General features: G+C 35.5%; 1 protein-coding gene across 3 annotated transcripts in view; it reads left to right on the plus strand.

Moving 5' to 3' along the window:
* The window catches only part of FYB1 (FYN binding protein 1), a 190,667-nt gene that overhangs the window by 155,393 nt on the left and 11,550 nt on the right, over positions 1–23,724 (plus strand). For 2 of the 3 annotated variants that reach the window (XM_027863391.1, XM_027863390.1), the window contains exons 10-16: positions 2,708–2,730; positions 3,419–3,479; positions 6,090–6,227; positions 7,781–7,812; positions 9,928–9,994; positions 14,928–15,021; positions 16,913–17,075. In XM_027863391.1, coding sequence (XP_027719192.1) covers positions 2,708–2,730; positions 3,419–3,479; positions 6,090–6,227; positions 7,781–7,812; positions 9,928–9,994; positions 14,928–15,021; positions 16,913–17,075 — 578 coding nt within the window. The remainder of the gene's footprint in view (positions 1–2,707; positions 2,731–3,418; positions 3,480–6,089; positions 6,228–7,780; positions 7,813–9,927; positions 9,995–14,927; positions 15,022–16,912; positions 17,076–23,724) is intronic. The other variant, XM_027863392.1, reaches the window with a different exon arrangement.

Raw genomic sequence — 23,724 nt, forward strand, 5'->3', positions numbered from 1 at the left:
AGAAAGAAAGAAAGAAAGAAAGAAAGAAAGAAAGAAAGAAAGAAAGATAACAGGAAGCACGAAGGTTGACTTCAAGGCCAGGAAACGGTGCTTAATTTGCCAAAGCACCTCATGGTCCTCACCCCTCCCTTCTCACAAGCATCAGTCATTCAGATAGCTATCAGTCATCTCAGTCTCTCTGAGTGGAAGATCTAGAATACAGTAAGCCTGGGTACCAGCATCTCTCCACATGTTCCCAAGAAGAAGGACATATGTCTGACACTCTTACCCCGCTTCCCCCCCTTCCCTCGTCTCTCTCTCCAAGAACAGAACAGAACTCGTGAACAGAAACACAAACTCTCTAGAAGCCTTCGTGCATAGCCCGCCCAGACTTTCTTGCTCCAAAACTTCTATTTCTAGTGGATTTTGGGGTGGCTGTAGATCACAAGGAAAGGTTATATATACAACAAACATTATTTTCCAAACTATCCTATTTGTTTCTCACTGACCTTACTTCTGTCTTCTTTTATACCTTTAAGAAATGCTTTAGTGTTACTCTTTTCTTACTTTTTTCCCCTTTGGTAACTTTGCTGCTAAGTCTCCCTCCTCTCTCCCTCACCCCCTCCCCAACCATCTCTCACTGAAAGAAAGAAAAACAAAATCTTTGTATCAAATATGCCAAGTCAAGCAAAAGAACTCCCACATTGGCCATGTTCAAAAATATGCCCCATTCTATACCTTGAGTTCATCGCCTCCCTGTCCAGAGATAAGCAGTACATTTCATCACCTGGGCTCATAATTGGCTAATTCGTTACTTAAGTCTTTCAAGTTGTTTTTCTTTATAATGTTTTTTTACTATAAAAACTGTTCTCCAGGTTCTGTTCAATTTACTCTGCATCAGTTGATATGTCTTCCTACTTCTGACTGTTCTTTTCTCATCTCTTTTGTAATTTATTACAGCATAATGATTCTCCATTATATTCATATACCATGACTTGTTTAGCCATTCCCTAATTGATGGGCACCCACACCCCCTTGGTTTTGAATTTATTGACATGATAAGAAAAGCTGCTATAAATTTTTTATACATATAAAACCTTTTTTTTTATTTCTTTAGAATATAGGCCTAGTGATATCACTGAGTCAAAGGGTATGCACAGTTTAGTGACTTATGAAGTATAGTTATAAATGCTTTCCAAAATGGCCACAGCAATTCCCAGCTCCATGATAATATTAGTATGCCTATTTTCTCAAAGCCCCTCCAACAACTGTCATTTTCATTTTTTCCCCAATTTTATGGTTATGAGGTAGAAGCTCATAGTTGTTTTAATTTACATTTCTCTAGTTATTAGTGATTTGGTGCATTTTTATATATATATCTGTATATAAGTTGGATTTCTTCCTCTGAAAACTGCACCATTTATTAACTGAGAAATGGCTCTTGTTCTTATAAATATAAATGTGCACATCTTGGAAATGAGAACTTTATCAGAAAAAAATGCTGCAAAGATTTTTCCCCAGTTAACTATTAATTTTACTCCATTAATTTTGTTTGTGCAAAAACTTTTCAATTTTATGAAATCAAAATTGTTAGTTTTATCTTCTAGGCTCCTCTCTACCACTAGTTTTATATGAACTCTTGGGAAAACATTTAAATAGAGGCAGTCTGTTCTAAGAACATCTTAGCTGAATGCATTAAATTAGGCTGATTTGCCCTGATTCTCAATTTAGCTCCTGCTCTTGACTCTCTTAAAATATTAACTTTTATTGTTAATGTTAAGGACATGTTAAGCAGAAAATTCAATTTTGAATTTAAGGATTGAAATTACATATGACTTCTAGGAAAAATAATGCCTTCACGGTATTTTTAAATGCTTTGTTGCTAGGGCAAGCTACACTAAAAAAATTGCCTGATAAAATTAGAAGCAATGGAATTGTTGTTCTTTGTCCTTCGTTTTTGAAGGGGACCAATGAAATCACAGGTGATATTTTGACTTGTGTGTGAATTGGATTTAAATGATGCAGAGTTGCACAACATCATCAGCCTCATGCTTTCTTCCTGAGTCATCAAAGTCCAGTAGCAAGACAAAAGTCAAGACAACTGGCAATGGCTGGGGGTGCAGGGAATGACTTTGGCATCTTCGATGCCTGACAAAGCTCTAAGTGCTCCACGGCGCCTGCTTCAGTCGCCTTCAAAGCCTTTGGAACAAATTGTTCTCATCTGCCCATTCTGCCAGGGAAAGTTTGGCCCATTTGCTAAGACAGTGCCCTGAAGTGTATCCGCTGTAGCAGCTGTAGCATACTACAGCTTCTTGGAGCCACAAGTGAGAGTTGTGTGAATCAGTCGGACAGCAAAGATAGATAAGCAGCCCTGAAAAGGGCTCAACAAACCCTCAAACCAGAGATGCTAGCCCTACCTGAACAACCTATGAATCCCAGAAGCAAATGGAATACTATTGCATTGAATACCACCTGTTGGCAAAGGCAAAACCTATTGGGGTTCATATTTTATTTGCTTCATAGCTATTGATTTACCAATGTGAGGAAGAATGATTGATTTCTCCCTGTTTGGTATGAGAGCAACACTCTGGCTTCCATTCATCTAGAATATGCCTTCCAAAGCTCTAAGTGATGTTTCCACCTCTCTTTTCATGAGATTGCTTTATATCCTTTTAACTGGAAGCTAACAATTTCACCAACTAACTCAGATTCTCTATTTTTTTTTCAGTCATAGTCAAAGTGGAAGTGGAGGTAAGATGAATATTTTTATTGATCATTTCTTTTGTAGTATACCACCTGTACTTAAAGAAACTATTAGTATTCAGTTCCCAGATCTGGGATTTTCCACAAATCACTTAATTTCTCAGAGTCTGTTTTCTCAACAGAAAAATGAGGATAATAATACATATATTATCTACCTTACAAGGCTATTGTAAAACTACATTGATATGATACATGTAAAGTGCTATGTAAATATGAACTAATATTACTTCCAAACTAGTTGTTATAGTTAAATTTACCTGTATTCCCTATTTGAGAGTTAAAAGCAATATGAAATGGTAAAATATATGAATATTTAAGACAGATGTAAACATTGTATACAGTTAAAGTTTATTTCTTATCAAAGCTTTGGTCAAAGTTTTAATATGAGGACAGGGTCCCAACCTGTGATTTCATTGGCATAGGAAGCTCCCAAGTGAGGCAATCCCTCCACCAATGCAGGTTGGTATTTTCTCTTCTACTTAGAGTCCCAGAGAGTTTCCTAGAACACTGAGAGGTTAAATGGTTTGAGCAGACACACAGAACATATCAGAAACAGAACTTGAACTAGGTCTTATTTGGTTTGAGACTAGCCTTATCAGCTCTACCAGTCTGACTCTTAATATAAATGATTTTTTTTAAATTAACAAGAGCTTTTTTTTCTACCATTAAAATCAAGGAATGTTTCCAACTCAGGATGATGAAATTTATGATGGTGTTGAAGAAGAAGAAGATAATGGGTAAGAGCATAAGATTTGTCATTAGTCTTTCTCACTGAAAATTGTAATATTTTAAAAAATAATTATTCTTGCTATTTCATTAATATGAAAGAGACAAAAGAGTAGACATTTATGATGAAGGAACAATTATTCAAATATATTAACTGAATAGAACTGACATTTTTACACTCATCAGTAGGAGTAAATCAGATACTATAATTATACTAGACTTCAACTAGAATTGTATTTTCTATTTGGGGGACTTCAGAAAGAACACAGAAGAAGTGAAAGAGAGGAGAGATAAAGGAAAGCAATAAGTATTATTACAAGCATTTAATTCAGTGACAATTTATTTTGCACCTAATGTGTGCAAAAGTAAACCTAGTCAACTGGAAATACAAAGGTAATTACAATCTAAAAAGTAATTCTCAAACTTTTTGGTCTCAGGACTGTCTTACACTCCCAAAAATTATTGATGACCTCTTCCAAAGAGCTTTTGTTTATGTGAGTTATATCTATCAATAGGGCAGCTAAGTGATGCAGTGGATAGAGCACTGGGCCTGGAGTCAGGAATGCTCATCTTCCTGAGTTCAATCTGGCCTTGGAGACTTACTAGCTGTGTGATCCTGAGCAAGTCACTTAACCCCATTTGCCTCAGTTTCCTCATCTGTAAAATTAGCTGGAGAAGGAAATGGCAAATCACTCTAGTATCTCTACCAAGGAAACCCCAAATAGGGTCATGAAAAGTCAGACATGACTGAAAAATGACTGAACAAATATCAATATTTACTGTATTAGAAATTAAAATATCTTAGTATTATTATCAAAATTTTTTTTATCTTGAGACCCTGAAAAGGACTCAGGGACACCCAGGAAGTCTTTGGGCCACACTTTGAGAACTATTGACTCCTAAAGAACATGGAAGACCATGTTCTTAAGGTCCTCACTGTACAAATAACTTATATCCCTATGATATAAGACAAACTACTATGAAGAATTTGAGGAAGAAAGTGTGGTACACTGGAAAGAGCACTGGTTCTGGATTTAAAGAACCTGGATTCAAATCTTGTTTCTGGGGCTTACACTTGTGTGACCTTGGATAAGTAATTTCATTTCCCTATGCTTCAATTTCCTCATCTGTAAAAATGAGGAAGTTGAACTTGATGGCTTCTGAGGTGACTCCCAGCTCTATCTAGATCCATGAACTTCATAACTCTATAAGATCACTTTTACCTGTGGGGAGGAAATGATGTTTGGATCAAAGAAGGATTTAAAGAGCTGGGTCTTGAAGAGCAAGATTTCAGCAGCCAGAGTTTCATTGAGGATGGAGTCCAAGGGGAGGGGGTGAGGGAATTCAGTTTTAGAGATAGGAAACAGCTGAGTTAGACACATCAGAGACTTGATAAATGGAGGGTAGTCATTTTTTTCCAAAGAACTTAATCACTAATTCATAATTTTTCATGAACCATCTAAAGTCCGAATAGTATTATAAAGATCATTGTAAAATGGGAAGAATGTAGCACAACTAAGTTAAATAACTTTATAGTGTTTGTGATGTAGATAACATATAATCATTAACACTTCCTGGGTTTTAATCCTCTTTTTAAATTATTTAAATTAAGAAGTCAAATATTTATAGTTAGAAAGAGCCTTAGAAATCATCCATTCCATTCTCCTTGTTTTACATTTAAGGAAACTGAGGTCCAGGGAGGTAAAGTAAACTATTACCTATGAACTATTGACTTTACATGATACAGCAAATCACTAAGTAGATATTTAAAACTTGACCTGACTTCATATTTTGAAAATCAGAAGAAAACTCAATGAATAGGCAGGATGGACAAAACAGCTGGGAGCAACTCTCAAGCAAAATTCATCAAAAAAAAAATTTTTGAGGGCTCACCTCTTAAGAGGACCTTGAAGGTCTCTTTTCTTTTTTTTCCTTTTTTTTTCTTTTATAAAGGTACTGTGGTATCTATAGTTTTTTGGTTTGGATATAATTAAGCCCTAAATTAGGATTTTTTTCAACTAATCCCAAAATTACAATAAAAGCAGGTGCATATTTTGAGTTGATACAATATTGGCTGATTTTAATTCTCTACTTCCATGCACCAAAAACAATGCTATTCTAAAAGTATATACGTCCCTCTTTTTATTATTTTCTTTAGTCCCCAAGCTAATATGACAAAATGGAAAAAGCTTTGCATTCAGAGTCTGAAGATCCTATTTTGAATCCTGGGTCTGCTACTTACCACTTGTTATGTTCTTGGTCAAGTCATTTCACTTCTGTTAAAGACAGTTTCTCCATCTGTAAAATGAGAGAGTTAGACTAAACCATTACTAAGGTCCGTTCCTTCTCAAAGTGCCGTGATTCTAAACATTGGTTCTATTAAGGAGTACATGAGTCACATGAATGTCTGAAGGAAATTTTACCCTGCCTAAGGCTTTTAGAATGTTTATAATCAAAGGAAATATCATATAAGTCCAAAAATATTTTTTGTTTGGATTGTTTGCTGTCTGAATTTTGACCCATAATCAATAAAGTGTGAATGATGAAGGCATCTGAATGTCAACTCAAACATCTTTACAGTTCAATGATTGCATTCTGATCAGTGCATGCATGCTCCAAAGCTCCACGCTACAGGGCGAAGAGAAGAGTAATTCGTGGACCTGGGGGATTTTGAAGATGTTAAAGGGAAAAGATGACAAAAAGAAAAGTATACGAAAGAAATCTAAAGACACTGAGTCAGACAGTAATGAAGACATAGCGTAAGAGTCAGCCAACCATGTGCCATGCACAATAATGACACTAATATTAATCCAATGACTACTAATATTTTCATAACCAAGTAACCACATAAGCAAATTGTTTTTGATAAACCAGTTTGTTAACATGCTCTCTGTAATTAATCATCACAGTATTCTTATTTTTTTCTTTCATTCATAAGTTCACTCAACTAAGGGACTGTAATTTTTACAAAATATATTTTGCTTTCCCAACACACACTAAGAGTATACATTAAAACAGCTCAATTTTACATCGTGTGCACAGTTAAGGCACAACATCATAAGGGCATATTTCATTATTTAAGTAATGAACTGATTGCTTTTAGATTGAGCAGAAGAGAACATGTTCTCTTTCAGACATTAACTTGCTAGTTATATATGAAATAAATAATTCAATCCAGAACATTTTTATTGACTACTAAGCAGTGAACCGCATGCCAAAATAAAGAATATCACATTTAAAGACACTTAGAACTTCAGTTTTCATTACTCTTTAAATTATCTATTTCTTCAGTGCTCTACTTTTGATAAAAGCTATAAAGCTTTATCCTAATAAAAAAACAAAGAGATGGGTTTTTTTCCCCATTTCCCTTAAAAATATGAGTGGAAAAGCCTTCCATCTGAATTTAAAGATGATAAATAGTGTTCCCTTGTAAGGAAAACCTTTACTTCAGAGGTTTCAAATGGATTTACCATATATGCTTCAAAAACCTAGTCAATCTTTCAAGGAAATTCATTACATGTAACCAGGAAATTGTTTATGAAATTTCTATCAGAAACAATAGTTCATCACTTTGATAAACAGAACACTTAAAATTTCTAGAAAGAAATGAAAAGAAATCATCTCTGTACAACACCACTTAAGAATAAACCACGTTGCAAGAGGTATTACTCTATCATTTAACCACTTTATACTGATTTCATATCACTTTTAAATTCATGATCTCACACTGGGTAAAATGGACATTCCCCTCTTGGTCACCGTTTTTCCTGTATTGTGCCAAAGAGTTAAAATACATGTAGTAAGAAATACTTGTATTATTTCTGTTAATTTGAAATTCTGTTTTTTATAGTTCCAAGCAATCTTGAACCAGAGTTATAGGATGGTGGTCAAATTGGAACTGGACCAAAAGATTTAGTCAACTCAATTTGCTGTAGCCATTCATGTGGCTAAGTGGTTTAGTGACAACCTGGGAGCACTACTTCCTTCAGTCATGCCATATGACTTTGCCTTCTGGTTCTGTGAACCAGATTTATTTATTTTTACTCAACTGATTTGGTCAGTCATCTAAACATGACCTTGATGTTGCCTTATTTGTCTTGGTTCAATGCAAGCTTCCAAATAAAACCCAAGTTTCATGGTAAAGGCTCAGTGTCATTGGGGAAATGGAAGATGAGAGGGGAATGGCAATCAATCACTTAATTAACTACTGAAAGCCTCCTGGCTATCACTTATTCATGTCTACTCTAAATAATAAGAAAATATTTGAATTCACATAGTAATATGAATGTAACTACTTTTATTTTTTTTCCAGTTTCCCTCCTCCCCCAAAGCAGCTTGGATTGGGTAAGCAGAGATGTTGTATTATTTATCTCGTTTCTTGTTCCATGAGGTAGTAGGGACAGCTCTGAACTGAGAGGAGTAAACTTGGGTCCCAATCCTGGCTCTGCCAGGATAAACTGTTTGACCTTTAAGCCAAGTGCTCTTTATCCTCCCTGGGTCAGTTTCTGTATCAGTTAATTAAGTCAGTTGGACTAGATAAATCTCAAAGATACTTCCCAGTTCTAAAACTATTATCTTTGATCTGTGCTCATGTATGTGTTGTAAAAAGTACTACTTTAAGTGAATAAATGAATGGATGCATGGATGGATAAATGAATGAATGAATGAATGAATGAATGAATGAATGAATGAATGAATGAAAAAGCATTTTTAAGGACTTATTATATGCCCAGGACTTTGCTGAGTACTGGGAATAAAAATAGGAGAAGCTAGACAGTCTCAACTTTTAAGGAGCTCGCACCCTAATTGAAAGAGATAATATATAAAAGAAATTCCAGCTGCGGAACAGATGGGGAGGCTTAGAAGTCCTGAAGCTCAGTGAGGAGGAGGATGAAAAGGCCTAGGGGACCTTGGGTTCTACCAGGAGGTCAGTGCCAAGACTTCAGGACATAGGGACAGGGCAGATGATAAGGCATGAGGGTCCTCCATCTCGTGGGAAGGCATAGAGTTGTTGATACCCATTTCATCCAAACCCTATAATACCCTAGCAGCTCCAGGGAGGTAGAGGAGAGGAAAGGCAAAGGGGATTCTTGGGACTAGCCCAGGGAGCAGGTGAAGAGGGAATGCAAAGATGGGAGAGAATTAGCATAACTTATAGCATTCTTGTTTTTTCCTCACCTAGGCAGAATCCCTTGCGATTAAAAACCAGTTTCTCTAAGAAACACAGTCACATTCAATTATGCAAGGACTTCTAGAGTCTGATTACAAAAAAGGTTCATTGTTTAAAAAATCAGACCAAATACAAAATAGTATGGCATTTATTTTCCTCACATAATAATCTAAAATCAAACTTATAAGAACAAGGCAGTGAACTGATCATTGTAATTGAATCAATAATTTTCAGAGATGCTTGCTCAAAAGCCTTAGCAACCCAGAAACCACTGACTGAATTAAGCTATAGATATCAAATATAACTGCTCTGATGACTAGGTAAAAATATGTCCAAAAACAAAAAGACCAAAAATATAGGGAACATAGTGGAGGTGGTTAGGTACATCATTACTTGAAATATTTTTCAGCCTTCCGTACACTAAGGATTACTCAACAAATATGTATTAAGTTCCCTTTATACAAGGCATAGTGATAACCAAGAGAGGGAAAAAAAGAAACAGTTCTAGGTGTTAATTGAAGGTGCATACATTCTCATGGGAATGCAAAACATATACAGAAAATGAAATACAAAGCATATGCAAAATGATAAAAAATGATTTCAAAGAGGAGACAGCACTAACTACTCCAAGGAGTGGGAAAGTTAGGAAAGGCCTCTTACAGAAGGTGCCACTCCTGCGGGAGGTGGCACCTGGGCTGGGCTTTGAAAACACTAAGGAAAAAATAATTCAAGGATCTATGATTTTGTGGGCATAGATGACAATCTCTACTTATCTTCATAGATGGTCTTTGTGGTTAATTGTATTTTAAAAAATTCAGCATACGGGTATCCTCAAACCTGAAGAGAAAAAAATGGGCTGCTGGGGGTACAGTGGATAGAGGACTGGACTTGGAATCAGGAAAACTCATTTTTGTGAGTTCAAATCTGGCCTCTGACACTTACTAGTTGTCTCATCCTGGCCAAGTCACTTAACTCTGTTTGTCTCAGTTTCCTAATCTGTAAAATGAGCTGGGGAAGGAAATGGCAAAGTACTACAGCATCTTTGCCAAGAAAATCCCAAATGGGGTCATGAAAAGTTGGACATGACTGAACAACAGCAACCCATATGCTGATTTTTTTTTTTTGCTACAATTAATTGCAAAGACCAGAACCAACATGAGAAAAATTTCACAGCTTGCCTTCTGTTCCATTTCTTCCAAAATGGTACTAATTGAGCATCAAATCCCTATTTCAAAATCAAAACTAATCTTTTTTCTGCTCCATTTCTCCTCTACTTTGTGTTTTGTTAGATGTAGGAGATGAAGTCTATGATGATGTGGATGCATCTGACTTCCCTGCTCCACCAGTAGATGTCAGGTAAGAGAAACCTGTTCCCAATTCTATTGCCTATGGAATTCAAAAAAAAAAAAAAACAAAAACAGGGTATGCCTGAAGTCTTAGTGTGGTTTTAGGCTATTAAAGCTTGCTTAATTAAATTAGTAAGGGAAAAAACAGGCTAGAATCTAAGAAAATTTTCAAGAAAATAGCAATAGTTATTGAAGTAAGATTTCCAATGGAAGTGAAATCATATTCTAATTTCACTACTTTATGCAGCTCTAGATAACATATGTAGAAGAGGCCCATTGTACTAGATTATTCATTTATTGTATAGAAATTAATCCAAAGCTATTCAAGCTTTCAACTGCACTGACACTTTTGGGACACCCCATACAAATAGAGGACACCACAGAGAGTAGATTTATTCCTTTTACCTAACTGTATCAGCTGTGTTCTTATTCCCTATTTTACTTACTGTGTTCCTGCCCTTGCTAGATTCTCCCCTTGACTTCCATCTTGTTCTACTGCCTCTGCCCACCCTGCCATTTATCTCCTCAGCTCCCGGATAGTCTTGTCTGTCCCCCTGCCTTAATCCAACCTACCTATCATTACATTTGCAGGGCCTGATGTGTCCTATCCACCTATGTCTCTCACTTTCATTTTGTTCCACTTTCTAATCCACTCTGTAACTTTAAACTCAGCACTCGGTCAGCCTGTTTAAGCTCCCACCATACTCCACAAACAGATTCTTCTCTTCTCTTCTCTCTCTCTCTCTCTCTCTCTCTCTCTCTCTCTCTCTCTCTCTCTGTTAAAGCAATGGGGCCCCCAATCATCTCTTAGTCAGTCATGTCTATTATTCACCAAAAAAAAAAAAGTTAAGTGTTTGTTGCTATAAAATCATTCTTGTAAGAGTAGGAAATTAATGAGGAAAATTTTAGGCTGGAATCCAAGAAAAACAGCAATAGCTATTGGAGTAAGATTTCCAATGGAAGTGAAATCAGATACTCTAATTTATTCACCACTTTATGCAGCTCTATATAACATATGTAGGTAAAGCCCGTTGTAATACAGTGTCCATTTATTGCATAGAAATGAATTCAGCATTGGAGAAATTGAGCCAGCATTGTAGCATTCAGTCAGAAAAATATAATCTATTCTGTTTGTACATGAAATATTTTCAAGATTCCATGCTGACCCTGAAAATTCTTTATGACATTCCCACCCTTTTGCCAAGAATTATTCAGCTGCAGAGAAGATGGAAGCTTAACTCTAGGCCAAGTTTTGTTTTGTTTTGTTTTAACTGCTGCTATTCAGTCCTGGCCAACTCAAGTTCCAAAAGAGATTAATTGGGGAATTAAGACCTGAAGGTGTGGTACCATCTAATTACAAATGGAAAATGTTTTTTGTTTCTCACATTAAAAATTCTCCTATGGCTTTGATCCCCATTCTTTGTGCTTCTATTTTTTTTTTCAAGCAAACAGGTGGGAGTTATATAAATGACTAATATTCAGTCAAGTCAGAAACAAATACTTGGCTGTGTGCTGCTAAACGTTTAATAATCGAGTCTTCGGAGAGGAAAAAAAAAATGTATGCATCATGGTTTTAACACTTTTATGAACATTTTCTCCATCGCTTTCTTAAGTTTAGATAACCAGTAAAACAATAAATCAAGCCCTGATTTGTATTGTTTGCTTACTTTCTAGATGCAAATGGTCACACTGAAAATTTAACCATTAGCTCTCAAACCTGTGTGAGTGAGCTGTCTCTAGTGTACCCCTGTAAATATCTCACCTTAGAGTGACTTAAGAGTAATTGAAAGTCTTTCAGATGCAAGTGAACTTTGTGGCACGTGTGAGAGACTTCAAAAGCCAAGGATACCTGTAAGCCTCCAAGAACAGACATCATCTCAGTAGGCTTTGCTGTAGTTCTTGATCCACAGATCTGATTTTTCAGTGCTAGGACAAAAAATGTAGAGGAATGTCCACTCCTCCAAACTTTCATTGCCTGTCACTGATATAACCAGGATCACTTTAACCAATGAATGTCAAAGGTCTCCAACTCATCAAGAATTATTACATTTTAAGTTACATGCTTCAAATATATGAAAAATGGTTTATGATATGATTTTGTTTTTTTGTCTAGACCTGTGAGGTCATCAGTACAGGGATCTCCCAATATGGAAACCTCTTCTGCCAACACAGAAAAGCAGCTGCCCAGCAATTGATAGTCTTGGATAGTTATCTGGGTGCACTGAGAGGTTAAGTGAATTGTGTAGGCTTACAAAGCCAGTATATGTCAGGAGCAGAACTTAGACCAAGGTCTTGCTGACTCCAAGGCCAGCTCTCTGTCCATGGCACCATCTGTGCCTCTCATGTTGTAATTATAAAATAGAAAAGATTTAGCTTTATTGCCAAGCAGCCAATTCCCTTGAAACAGAAAAGTCTTTGCTCTCTTAAAGAAAGTGAATAGTGAAGGATTTATACTAGAAATAAGAATATTTAAAGTATCTGTTGAAGGAAAAAATACAAACAGAATATGGCCAACTTGATTCTGTGAGCTGTTCAAAAAAAAATAACTACAAATTTTTTCTTTGGGGTTTTATGAACACTGCTATGTGGCTCATGGCAAATGAGATAGAAAATCTGACAGGATCAGAATCCAAAGGGAAAAAATGTTCAGCCACTCAACGCACAGATAAAGTTCATGTAAGCCATCCCCTAAAGATAAATATCTCTTAGAGAATATTTTTTAAGTCTATAATTAGAAAGAGTTTCCATAACCTCCACTAGTACCTGGTCCAGTGTTTAATAACGCTTTCCACCAAAATAAAAAAATTCTTAAATGAATGTTGAAAACAAAAATAAAATAATAATTTGAAATTTTAAAATAACCCTCACCATAGTGAAATCTGCCTTTATTTCTAATTCAGTTTCTACTGACACTTCTTTGGCCTCTTACCTCATAGTATGTCCTATAACCTTAATAAGAAACAATTGGTCACCACTGCATGTGATCATAGGATCCTAGCTCTGTAGCTCTACGGGACCTCAGAGAACATCTTCTCTAACCTTCTTATTTTACAGATGAGGACACTGCGGTACAAAGAAGTTATCTTCTCTATAATAGCCCTACAAAAACCTCTGGACTTTGTTTTTCCAGGCCAAATAACCAGATTCCAGTTTTTTAAACCTTATCGGAAATATCCTATCTTCCTATCTTAAGCATTACCTACTTTCTGAATTTATAAAAATCTTTAATGACATCTTGATTAGAAAATGAAGTTAACTGTTCATAGACCTAGAAAGAACCTCAGAGGCTGAATCTAACCCCTTTGTTTTACATATAAGGAAGTTGAGGCTCAGGGAGCCTGACTTGCCTCAGATAGCAAACATCATAGGTGATATTTGAATTGAGGTTCCCTGATTCCAAAGGCAGTATAGACCAGGGGTGGGGAACCTACACTAGACCATGTTCATATAATCAGAGGAAAGGGTAACAACAGATAAACTGCCTATATGTCACACTGGTACCTACATAATATTCAAAGAGACATGGGAAGTTCTCCACATACTGGGGATTTTTAGAAGAATATGGATAAAAATCACGTAAAATGACAAGAGATGGATGGGATGCAATCAGTACTTGTGGAAAGATTATGGATACATCAGATATGGAAGCACAAAACTCTTGATCTTTTCTAGCATTATCTCACATTTAAAAAAAAATTCAAGTGGCAGCTAGGTGATGCAGTGGATAGAGCTCCGGCCTTGGAGTCAGAAGGACCTGAGCTCAAATCTGGCTTCAGACACTTAACACTTACTAGCTGTGTGACCCTGGACAAGTCACTTAAAAAAAAATTCAGATTTCTTTCAAATACATCCACAGAGCTAATTTGAGCAACAGTTTCCATTGGCTTCTAAATAAGGCAGGCAAAAGACACTAACGAATAGAACTGGAAGAACAGAGTTCACTGACCCTCCTTTCAGAACATGGCAAGGTTCAGAGTGAAGCATCAGGAATATTTGAACTAAATCACTTTTAATGAGAATTTGTTATTATACAAGTAAAGAGAAACTAGATGCTATGCACTTAATAAATTCATATTTAGTTGTTCATAAGGAACTTGATAATAAGAGGGCTTGCAGAAATTCAGATTTCTTCTTCAGCCTCCATATTTAGCCCTACATTCATCTCTTTGCCTTTTGACTACTTCAGCATAGTTAAAGTAGAGTATATAAAAGATATTCCCTGGTGAGTGCCATGCCTCTCACCCTGAGTGTGGTCACTTCTCAAAAAATCCATTACCTTATCAAAACACTGTTGACAATTCTTCCACCAAAAAAAAAAAGTTAGATACAAACACAGAAAAGGCATGTGGCAAAAAGAAAAGGAAAGCATGTAGGACAATTAGAAAAAAGAATAAATCTTAGCCAGTTCCAATAGCTGTGTAGGCATTCTTTTTCTTCATTAAAAGTCTACCTTCTTTATCATAGATTTAGGCTACCCATCACTCCTTTTTTTTTTAGGTCAATATGAAGAAAGTAGAATCTAGACAATAGTGTGTGTACATATATACACACATACATATACATATATAATTAAAATGACAAAAAGCTGTTTACTTGGCAAGGAGAAGAGAATTTAGTTAAAACTTCTTCATGAGCTTAAGCAAATCATTTAATTTTTATTGCATAATTGTCTCATGTCTAAAATGAGTGAGTTTGAACTAAATGATGCCTAAAGTCCCTTTGAGTTATAACATTCAATAATTCTATGTTTTCTTCAGCAATCCCTCCTGTGGTATAATTGGTTACACTAAATACACTTGATTCCTCAAGAAAATGGATAAAGTAAAATTTAAAACTAGTGCTATTGCTGATAATGTCTTTCTGTTGTCCATATTTGGTTTATGAGAGTCATTTCAAGCTTTGATGGAAAGAGTTACTATTCTGTCAATGTTCTGGTGTTATAGCCTAGGAGTGAACTTTGGCAAAAGCAAATCAGAAGACCCAAAGAAGCTGAAAAAGCAAGAAAAAGAAGAAAAGGAATTCAAGAAAAAATTCAAAGTAAGTCAATTAAATCTGATCAGAATTTCAAAAGGTCAATAAAAATTGGTGCCTATTTCAGAATACCAATGAATTTACCAATTTCTCACAATACCAACTAAAAATAGTATGTCTTTCGTTCATTTTGTGGATGGTAATTACCCAAATTCACTTTTTTAAGAATGCAGTCCTCAAAAAATCTTCAAGATCACAGTGTTATTTTCCAGTCAACAATCCTATCCACTTATTTACTAAAAAGATAATATTTAAATGTCAGCACTTTGGGCTTAAAGAAAACATTTTGAATTCAGCAAGCATTCGATAAACATCTCAAGTGGGCAAGATACTGTGGTGTTTATAGGAATGGGGTATAGATGATAATCCCTGCCCACAAGGAGTTTATAATCTGTTACCCAAATTTGTGATTTAGCTAATTGCAGACAATTTTATACTGCCTTAAAGCATTTAATAAATTAAAAACTGGTGCACTTATTCTCATCTTATTATTATTCAGGGCCAAATAGTCATTTCATACAACAAAAATATTGAATCAAGATGTTAAATTCTCTATTTTGGACTCTTAAAGTCAAAAATAATTTCTGGTTGGATTCTCATTTGCCTTTTCCACAAATGGGACATATTAATAACACTGTTCTTTACAATTCAATAATGTATAGAATTGTTTTTCTATATGCAAATAAAAATCATGACTCTAATGTCTCCTGATTCTTCATCTATATGGCTATTCCTTCTTAGTCACTTTTGCTGGCTCATCATCCATGTCTCACCCTCTTATCATGAAGATTCCCAAGCATCAATACTGGACTCTTCATCTGCTCTCTCAATATCATCATTATGATGTTCTCATCAGCTCCTATTATTTCAATTATGATCTCTATATAGATATATATGTAATATATAACATATATGTGTATAATACACACAGAGACACCCACACAGAAGTCTTCTGTCTCTTGAATTCTAGTGCAACATCACCTGTACTGGATAGTTCTACCTGAATTTTTCATAGGCATCTCAAACACAAAATGTCTAAAATAGAATTCATTATATTTTGCCCAGAACTTATTTCACCTCTTAATCTCCCTATTAGTTATTGGCCAGAGGCCCCTTTATTTTTTAGTCACCCAGGTTTACAACCTAGATGCTATTTTCAACTTCTCATTTTCACTTACCTCACACATACAATCGCATATGTTGTTGAGCTGCCAAGTCTTGATGATTCTACCTCCATAACATCTTTTGCATCCATCTCCTCTCCACTCACACAGGCTCCACCTTAATTCAGGCCTTTATCATTGCTGCCTGGACTATTGCAATGGCCTCCCAACTTGATTTCATATTGCTAGTCTTTCCCTTCTCCAATCCATCCTCTCCACTGTTACCAAAATAATGTTCCTGACCATGTCCCTTCATTGCTCAAGAATTTTCAATGGTTCCCTAGTCCTTCTAGGATAAAGTACAAACTCCTCAATTTAGCACTTAAAGCCTTTTGCCAGATGTCACTAGGCTACATTTTGCCTTATTTCATGATACTCTTCTTCACACACTCTACACTCCAGCCAAACTCATTATCTTCTTATTCATTTAATTTGTCATTCAGGTGCCAATTTGTCTATCCTTGTTAATATATTTTGAATGTGTTTATCTGTTTAGATGTCATATCTACTAGTAGAATGTAACCTTCTTGAAGGCAGGGACTGTTTTTCATTGTTGTCTCTGTGGCTCCAGTGCCCAGTATAAAACTTGGAACATGACAGATGCTTAATTAATGCTTGCTAAATTGTTTAATTGAATTGAATATAAACATGGATTTCCATGTAAAATTGTTCAAAAATTGTTGTTTTAACAGCACATTTAGGGAAAATACAAATAATATCTCTTTTGTTTTCAGTTTGATGGTGAAATTAGAGTCCTCTATACAACTCAAGTGGTGCCTACCTTAAGTTCTAAAAAATGGGGAGCCAGAGATTTACAGTTGAAGCCTGGAGAATCTCTTGAAGTCATACAAAGCACAGATGATACAAAAGTACTGTGCAGGAATGAAGAAGGGAAATGTAAGTCATTGCACATGATTTGTACTATGTATCATATCCCAGTATTATCTAAGATCAAATAATAAAATTGTATATAATTTGTATAGCACAATGGTTTTTTAATTTGGGGTATATACCAGTAAGTAGAATTTTTTCATAAAAATTAACAGGCTTAGATTCAAATTATTCTCTTTCCAAGTATCCATAGAGTAAGAGAATTATAGTAGACAATCTCCAAGTTCTCTTCTGTTTGGAATCCTATGACCCAATCCCAGTGTGTACTATATCTATAGATAGATAGATAGATAGATAGATAGATAGATAGATAGATAGATAATAGATAATAGATAGATACATGACAAATTTGATTCTGAAATGCTGAATACCTTTTTTTCTGCCCTGGTTTTGAATTTTTTACAGATTATTTCATATCTGTAATTCCAATTTACTATTTTGCAATTGTATGTACTTTGATTTAATATTTAAGTAACCATAGTTATAAATATTAAACCAGATAAACAAGAGTCTTCGCCCTTACGGAGTTTTTAATCTCCTTTTTTAAGTTTGCAAATGAACTTTTTTTTTCAAAAATGTATAAAACTTGTTTTATTTGTTTTATTGAAAGCCGAAGAAGAAGGGTAGTTCAAAGCTGTGTTGCCTGAACAGTCTTATCTGAGACAAGAATGGATGCCCTCCAAAGATGACTCCCCTTGAGAGGGCACAGGAAGGGCTGGTGGAGATAGACAATGAGGGTTTTGGTGAGAGAAAGGACCCTAGAATTAAGCAAGAATGATAGGTTCTTATATAGGTGCAGGTGGTACAAGGCAATTATGGTGGGCTCTCAGTCGCATTTTTAATTAAAAAAGAAAAGTAACTCAGGGATGAGAACTGAAATAATGTTCTAGGAGTGGAATGTAGTAATATGTAGGAAAAGGGAACAAAGGGGACAACAAGATTTGGTTGGCTCCTGCTCTCAGTAGCATTTCTCTTGCTCCTCTTTCCCCTAAGATCGTTATGGATGCATTTCCCATCACAGAAACTTGGGGGAATAGACCCATCAACCTATAATTCAGATTCTGAAAACAACTATTCTCAGTCCATTGGTTTTTAGAAACATGGAGAAAAGGATCTTGTCTATGTATTATTACAGAGTGACAGAGAAGTGAACAGCTTCTCATGGAAAATTTCAAGGCTTTCTACATGGATACCAGCAAATTACCAAGAGCATACCATCATAAAACATAACTGCTTTTCTCATCTGTTTTGTCACTTGTATTTCTCTGTTTTATTTACTTCAGTCAATCAAGTTTCTTCTTCAACTGCTTGTAGTTTTCTGCTACTCTCACCTCTGTTCCTTATTTCCTCTCTGGATCTCACTCTTAGAATATCTCCCAAATCTTATCCATTCAAATCATTTTCTCCCTTTTATTAAAAATTCAACTAACACCTCAAGAGCTCTGGTAACCACACTATGCTTTTGTGCTCAATATCTGGCCTAAAATTTATAGTCTTTAAAAGAGCATGTTATTCAAAAACTTTAAGACCTAACACTAAATGAGAACTGCAGTTTAGTTCAGTTGTTATTTCTCTCTAACCAGTCATATTCACAAACATATTCCAAAATGAGACTTTATGAGGGTTTCAGAATATTCCAATCTAAAATCTATTAGTGGCAAAAACAGAGATCTTTATGAAGAGAAATCAGAACTATAAGAAGATGGCAATGGTGAGGTAAAGAGACCCAATTCTATAGTTGTATTGGGTAACCATAACTGATATTCATAACAAACCGGAGGACACAGTGTAAAGGAGTTTTACTTCCAAGAGCAAATGCTGAAGCATTAAATGGGCTCGCGGGGGCGGAATGATTTAGAAAATAATGAATTGGAAGGGTATCTCTTGAGCACTTATCACACACTTGGCACTTACTATACTAGTCTTGAGGGGAGGGGTTGAGAAACAGGAACACAGCAGAACATATAGACACACAAGAAAAACAATACAAAGATGTCCACAGTAAGAACCAGATGAGTATTGACGATGAATGAAAAGGCAAGTCACAAGAAGCAAAGATTATGCTTGGGCTGCAAACGGGCATTTGGTCTGTACCTGGGATTTCACTGATGGAAGGAACTCCTGATAAGGAAATCCTTATAACAATGCAAATCTGTACATCTTCTACGACTGGTAGCCTTAAAAAGAGCTTTGGAGCACTGAAAGGTTAAATGATTTGTCTGGGGTCACACAGTATATGTCAAAAGCAGGACTTGTATCCATGTTTTCTTGACACCAAAGTCAGCTTTCCATCCACTCTTCCAAGCTGCCTCTACAAATGGGCAAGTTCACTGAATTAAGAAGAATCCCATGTTCATGTGACAGAGTCATGGGAATGGTCCCAGAATATTCAAAGTTATTACAGATGATTAGGTTTATAAAATCTGCCCATATCTCTCCCTCGGTAATATATGGACACCTTTAAGTTGGGATGTTTAGTGAGTTGTTTCCTGGTCTACAACCAAGGATGGGAGGCATCTAGTGGACAGAGTTGGAGACTGGGATTATATCTACAAAATACCAACAGAACCATTTGAAAAGCAACAAGTTAAATGAATTACTTGATAAGTCTAAACCAAACAAAACAAATGGTTCAATAATTTTTTAACCAAATTAACTTATTATATTGATATATCTAATAATAGAGAACCAAAACTCAAATATTAGGGGAAAAAAAGAACAATTTTATTCTGGGTTTGTCAATAGGGTGGTATAAGAATTTAAGCAAATCATTTTACATTACTATGCCTCAGTAGTCATCTATATACAATGAAGGTAATGATAGTATTTCATCAGACAGCGATTCAGATCCCCACCTCTGATGCTTGCTATCTGCATGACCTTGGCCAAGCAACTTAACCTCATGGTGCTTCAGCTTCCTTGTCTATAAAATAAGACGGCATCTGAGATACCTTTGAGCTTCAGATTTAGGATCCTCTGATTCTGTGACTGATCTGTGCACTCTATCCAGAACAGTAGATAATAGGCCAATCACCTTCCTAGCCATAAACATGGTACCCCACCTACCCAAAATAGTTCTGAGGAAAAAGGTATATGAAGTACTTTGTACTTCAACCAACAAGATTTCACTTACGTCTCATAAGTGACGAAGCATAGTAAATAGATTGATGACCTCCTAAATTCAAATTCTGCCTCTGACATTTACTACTGTACTAGCTGGGTGGCACTAAGTAAGTCATTTAACCTATAAGCCCCAGTTTTCTTATCTATAAAATGATTATAATAATAGCACCTATTTCATTGGGCTCCTGTAAGGATCAAATGAGGTATTGTAGATAGGGTGTTTTGCAAACCTTAAAAAACTATATTACTTTCCACTACCATTATTATAATGGATCACTTAGGAATACTTTAATCCATGTATTTTATTTATATTATTTCTAATGTTGCCAATAACTAATATTAATAGTATTATGTAAAAGGGCCATGTTCTTTCTGGGAACTACATTCCCCAGAGGCCTGGGTGAGGGTCCACAGTGTGGCAACATCACCAAACATCATGTGCTAAGTGCTTCTAACATCTAATGTGATGAGGATTTCTAGCATCTCCACAATGTAGAACTCAATGCAGACTTCTGGGAGATATGGCCACTTACACTTAAAACTGTAGAGTATTTTTAAACATTTATGAAGCACTCATATACATGTTATTTTGGACGGTGAGGTGGTGCAGTGGATAAACCTCTGGGCTCAAAGTTAGGAATACTCCTCTTCATTAGCTCAAATCCAACTTCGATACTTACTAGCTGTGTGACCCTGGGCAAGTCACTAAAACCTGTTTACCTCCCTCATCTATAAAATGAGTTGGAGAAAAACATAGCAAATCACTCCAGTATCCTTGCCAAGAAAACCCCAAATGGGGTCACAAAGAGTCAGACACAACTGAAAACCATTCATTTAGCTCTCACGATAATATGGTGAAGGTATATTTATCTCACAGTGGTATTGCTTCTGTTTTACACAAGCAGCATCTGAAGACCAGATAAATTATTTTCCCAAAGCTACACGTCAAGTAAGTAGCAAACCTGAGACTTTGATTTGGGTCTTCTATTTCAAATCTGTTCTTTTCATTATCATGTTGCCTCCATTTACATCCTTTATGCAGACCCCAATGCCCTATACCTCTCTCATCAGGAGATGGAATCCATAACATTTTATAAAAGGGGAAATGCCTTATTCCTCATAAATGGGGCATATAGTACATGCCTTTCTTGAAATATATGAATTAACCCTATAATCTCAAGGCCTTGAGTTTACTTGATCAAATTTCCAATTATAGCCTACCATTATGATGGCTAGTCTTAGCAATGATTATTTCAGGCCTACTATGTAAGATGTAGAATCTCCTAGAGCCCTGTATGAAACTGAGGCAATTGGTCAAGCATACTTGGGTACCAGCAAGTTATACCTTCCCATTAATACAAGAAAACCTTCATCCCATCCTATTCTCTTGGGGTTAAAGATGAAATTTGGCCCATTGTTAGTTCAAGCTTCTAGTGTTACAGTCTCTCTAAAATAAATTTTCCCTCAAGTCCAAAGGTTTCTAGTCTTATCTCAAGAGTTCAAATTACTGTTCATCTCTTAGAGGGTAGGATTTCCTTGGCACTGGAATTAATCAATAAGCACTTATTAAGTACCTACTAGGTGCCAGGGATACAAAGATAAAACCAAAAGAACCATCTAATTTCCAACGAAATCTGCTGCTACAGAATCCCCATAATATCTATTGAAGGATGAAGCTTCCAAAGAAACATGCCCTTTTTACATATAGACAACTCCATTATTCAATGTTGAATAGGCAATAAGTTCATCTACCTCCTATTTGTCATTGGGAAGAAATCGTTTGTAAACATTAGAATGAGGCAGCTCCTAAACCATCCCCAGACCCTGATAAAGGGAAAAATGTTGAACATGTTTCAGAGATGTTTTATAGATTTGCCCAAATATAGTTGGGCACTTCTACAGCTGACTAGGCAAATCAATATAGTATATTTTCATAGCTTTTGCCTGGATATACTCAAATTGTATGCTTATTTTTTACTGTATTTCTGAATTTGACCACATTTTCACATGTATATGTGTATATACACATATTTGTACATATATGCATGTATACATGTATTTCTATATATATATAGACACATACAGGTTAATCCCAAAATCTTAATACAGTTTTAAGCTTTAATAGCTTAAACCTGAATATATGTTCATGAGTATACATATGGTCATGGACATATATGTTCATGAGTATACATATGTTCATGGACGTATACAAATAAATATATATATATATACGTGAACATATGTACATATTATATGTGCACTTATATTACATATACATATATCCTTAAATGATCTTAACTTTCAAGATGAAAGAAACTTCAGAGATGATCCAACTCCCTCATTTTAGAGATGAGGAAACTGAGACTTAGGTGGTGAAGCAACTTGTTCAAGATTACAAGATGTAAATCAAAAGAATAAAAAATGTGATCAAGTGATTATTTTTTACTTTGGAGACACTGGAAATATTTTTTAAAGGAACCTATTTACCAATTCAATGGATTTCTCATTTTTTGGTGGCTTTATACTCACAAACACCCAAGTCACTCACTAGCTGGAAGTGGTCGCTACCCAAAAGCCAAACAAACATTTTGGGATAGAATTGACAGTCACATATGGGTGTGGGAGCTCATTTCTGAGCTAGTTCTGCCCTACCAAATGTCAACAAAACATTTGTTTCATATCAGTGTGTTCTGTCCTACTGAGGGGAGATTTCTAAACAAAATTAGATCTCTTATCTGTGCCAGTCACTTTCCTATGAGCCTCTACATAATTTACAAGGCTTTAATACAGAAGCTGTTCTGTTACACCAAAATCCACCATTGTGGATATTTACATGTGAGCAAAGACAGGATTTATCAACTGTAAATAAGATTTATTTCTAGGAACTATAAAATATAGATTATATTAAAAATATAGTAGAATAATTCACTTTCTTCTTGACACATCATGAATCACCTTATTTGAATTAGGTTTTTAAAAGGATTCAGAAAGCAAAAGCACCATAATATTAGAAGTAATAACCCTGGGAAAATCCTGTCCATTAGCGATGGATAATGATTTTGTAGCTGATGAGCACAGAATTGGTATGTTATTTCAGGAAACTGAAAAGAGCAGTAAGGTATCATCTACTTTATACCCCAAAGCATTTCCTCTAAATACTACTAATAATAGTTTACATTCATTTAACACTAAGGATGAGCTAAGTGATATACAGAAGAGAAACACTTTCTTGGGAACCCTGAGCAGGCAGGGTAGAGGAGGGTATGTTGTCAGTGTTTGAGAATCATATAGAATTACTTTTACATAATTCATGATGTTCAGGAGAAATAACTGAGCTCCTTATCATGAATGACCATAAAAAGCTTTTCTAATAGAAAGGGCTATGATCATGCCTAAGTACTAATGATATTTAATCCTGTACCACAAAATATTCTGGTAAATAATTTTAAAAGATATTGTTGTGGTTGCTCCAGTTACATATAGATATAGATAGATAGATAGATAGATAGATAGATAGATAGATAGATAGATA

Source organism: Vombatus ursinus, unplaced genomic scaffold (assembly GCF_900497805.2).
Source record: "Vombatus ursinus unplaced genomic scaffold, bare-nosed wombat genome assembly UNPS02014772.1, whole genome shotgun sequence".
Taxonomy (NCBI): domain Eukaryota; kingdom Metazoa; phylum Chordata; class Mammalia; order Diprotodontia; family Vombatidae; genus Vombatus; species Vombatus ursinus.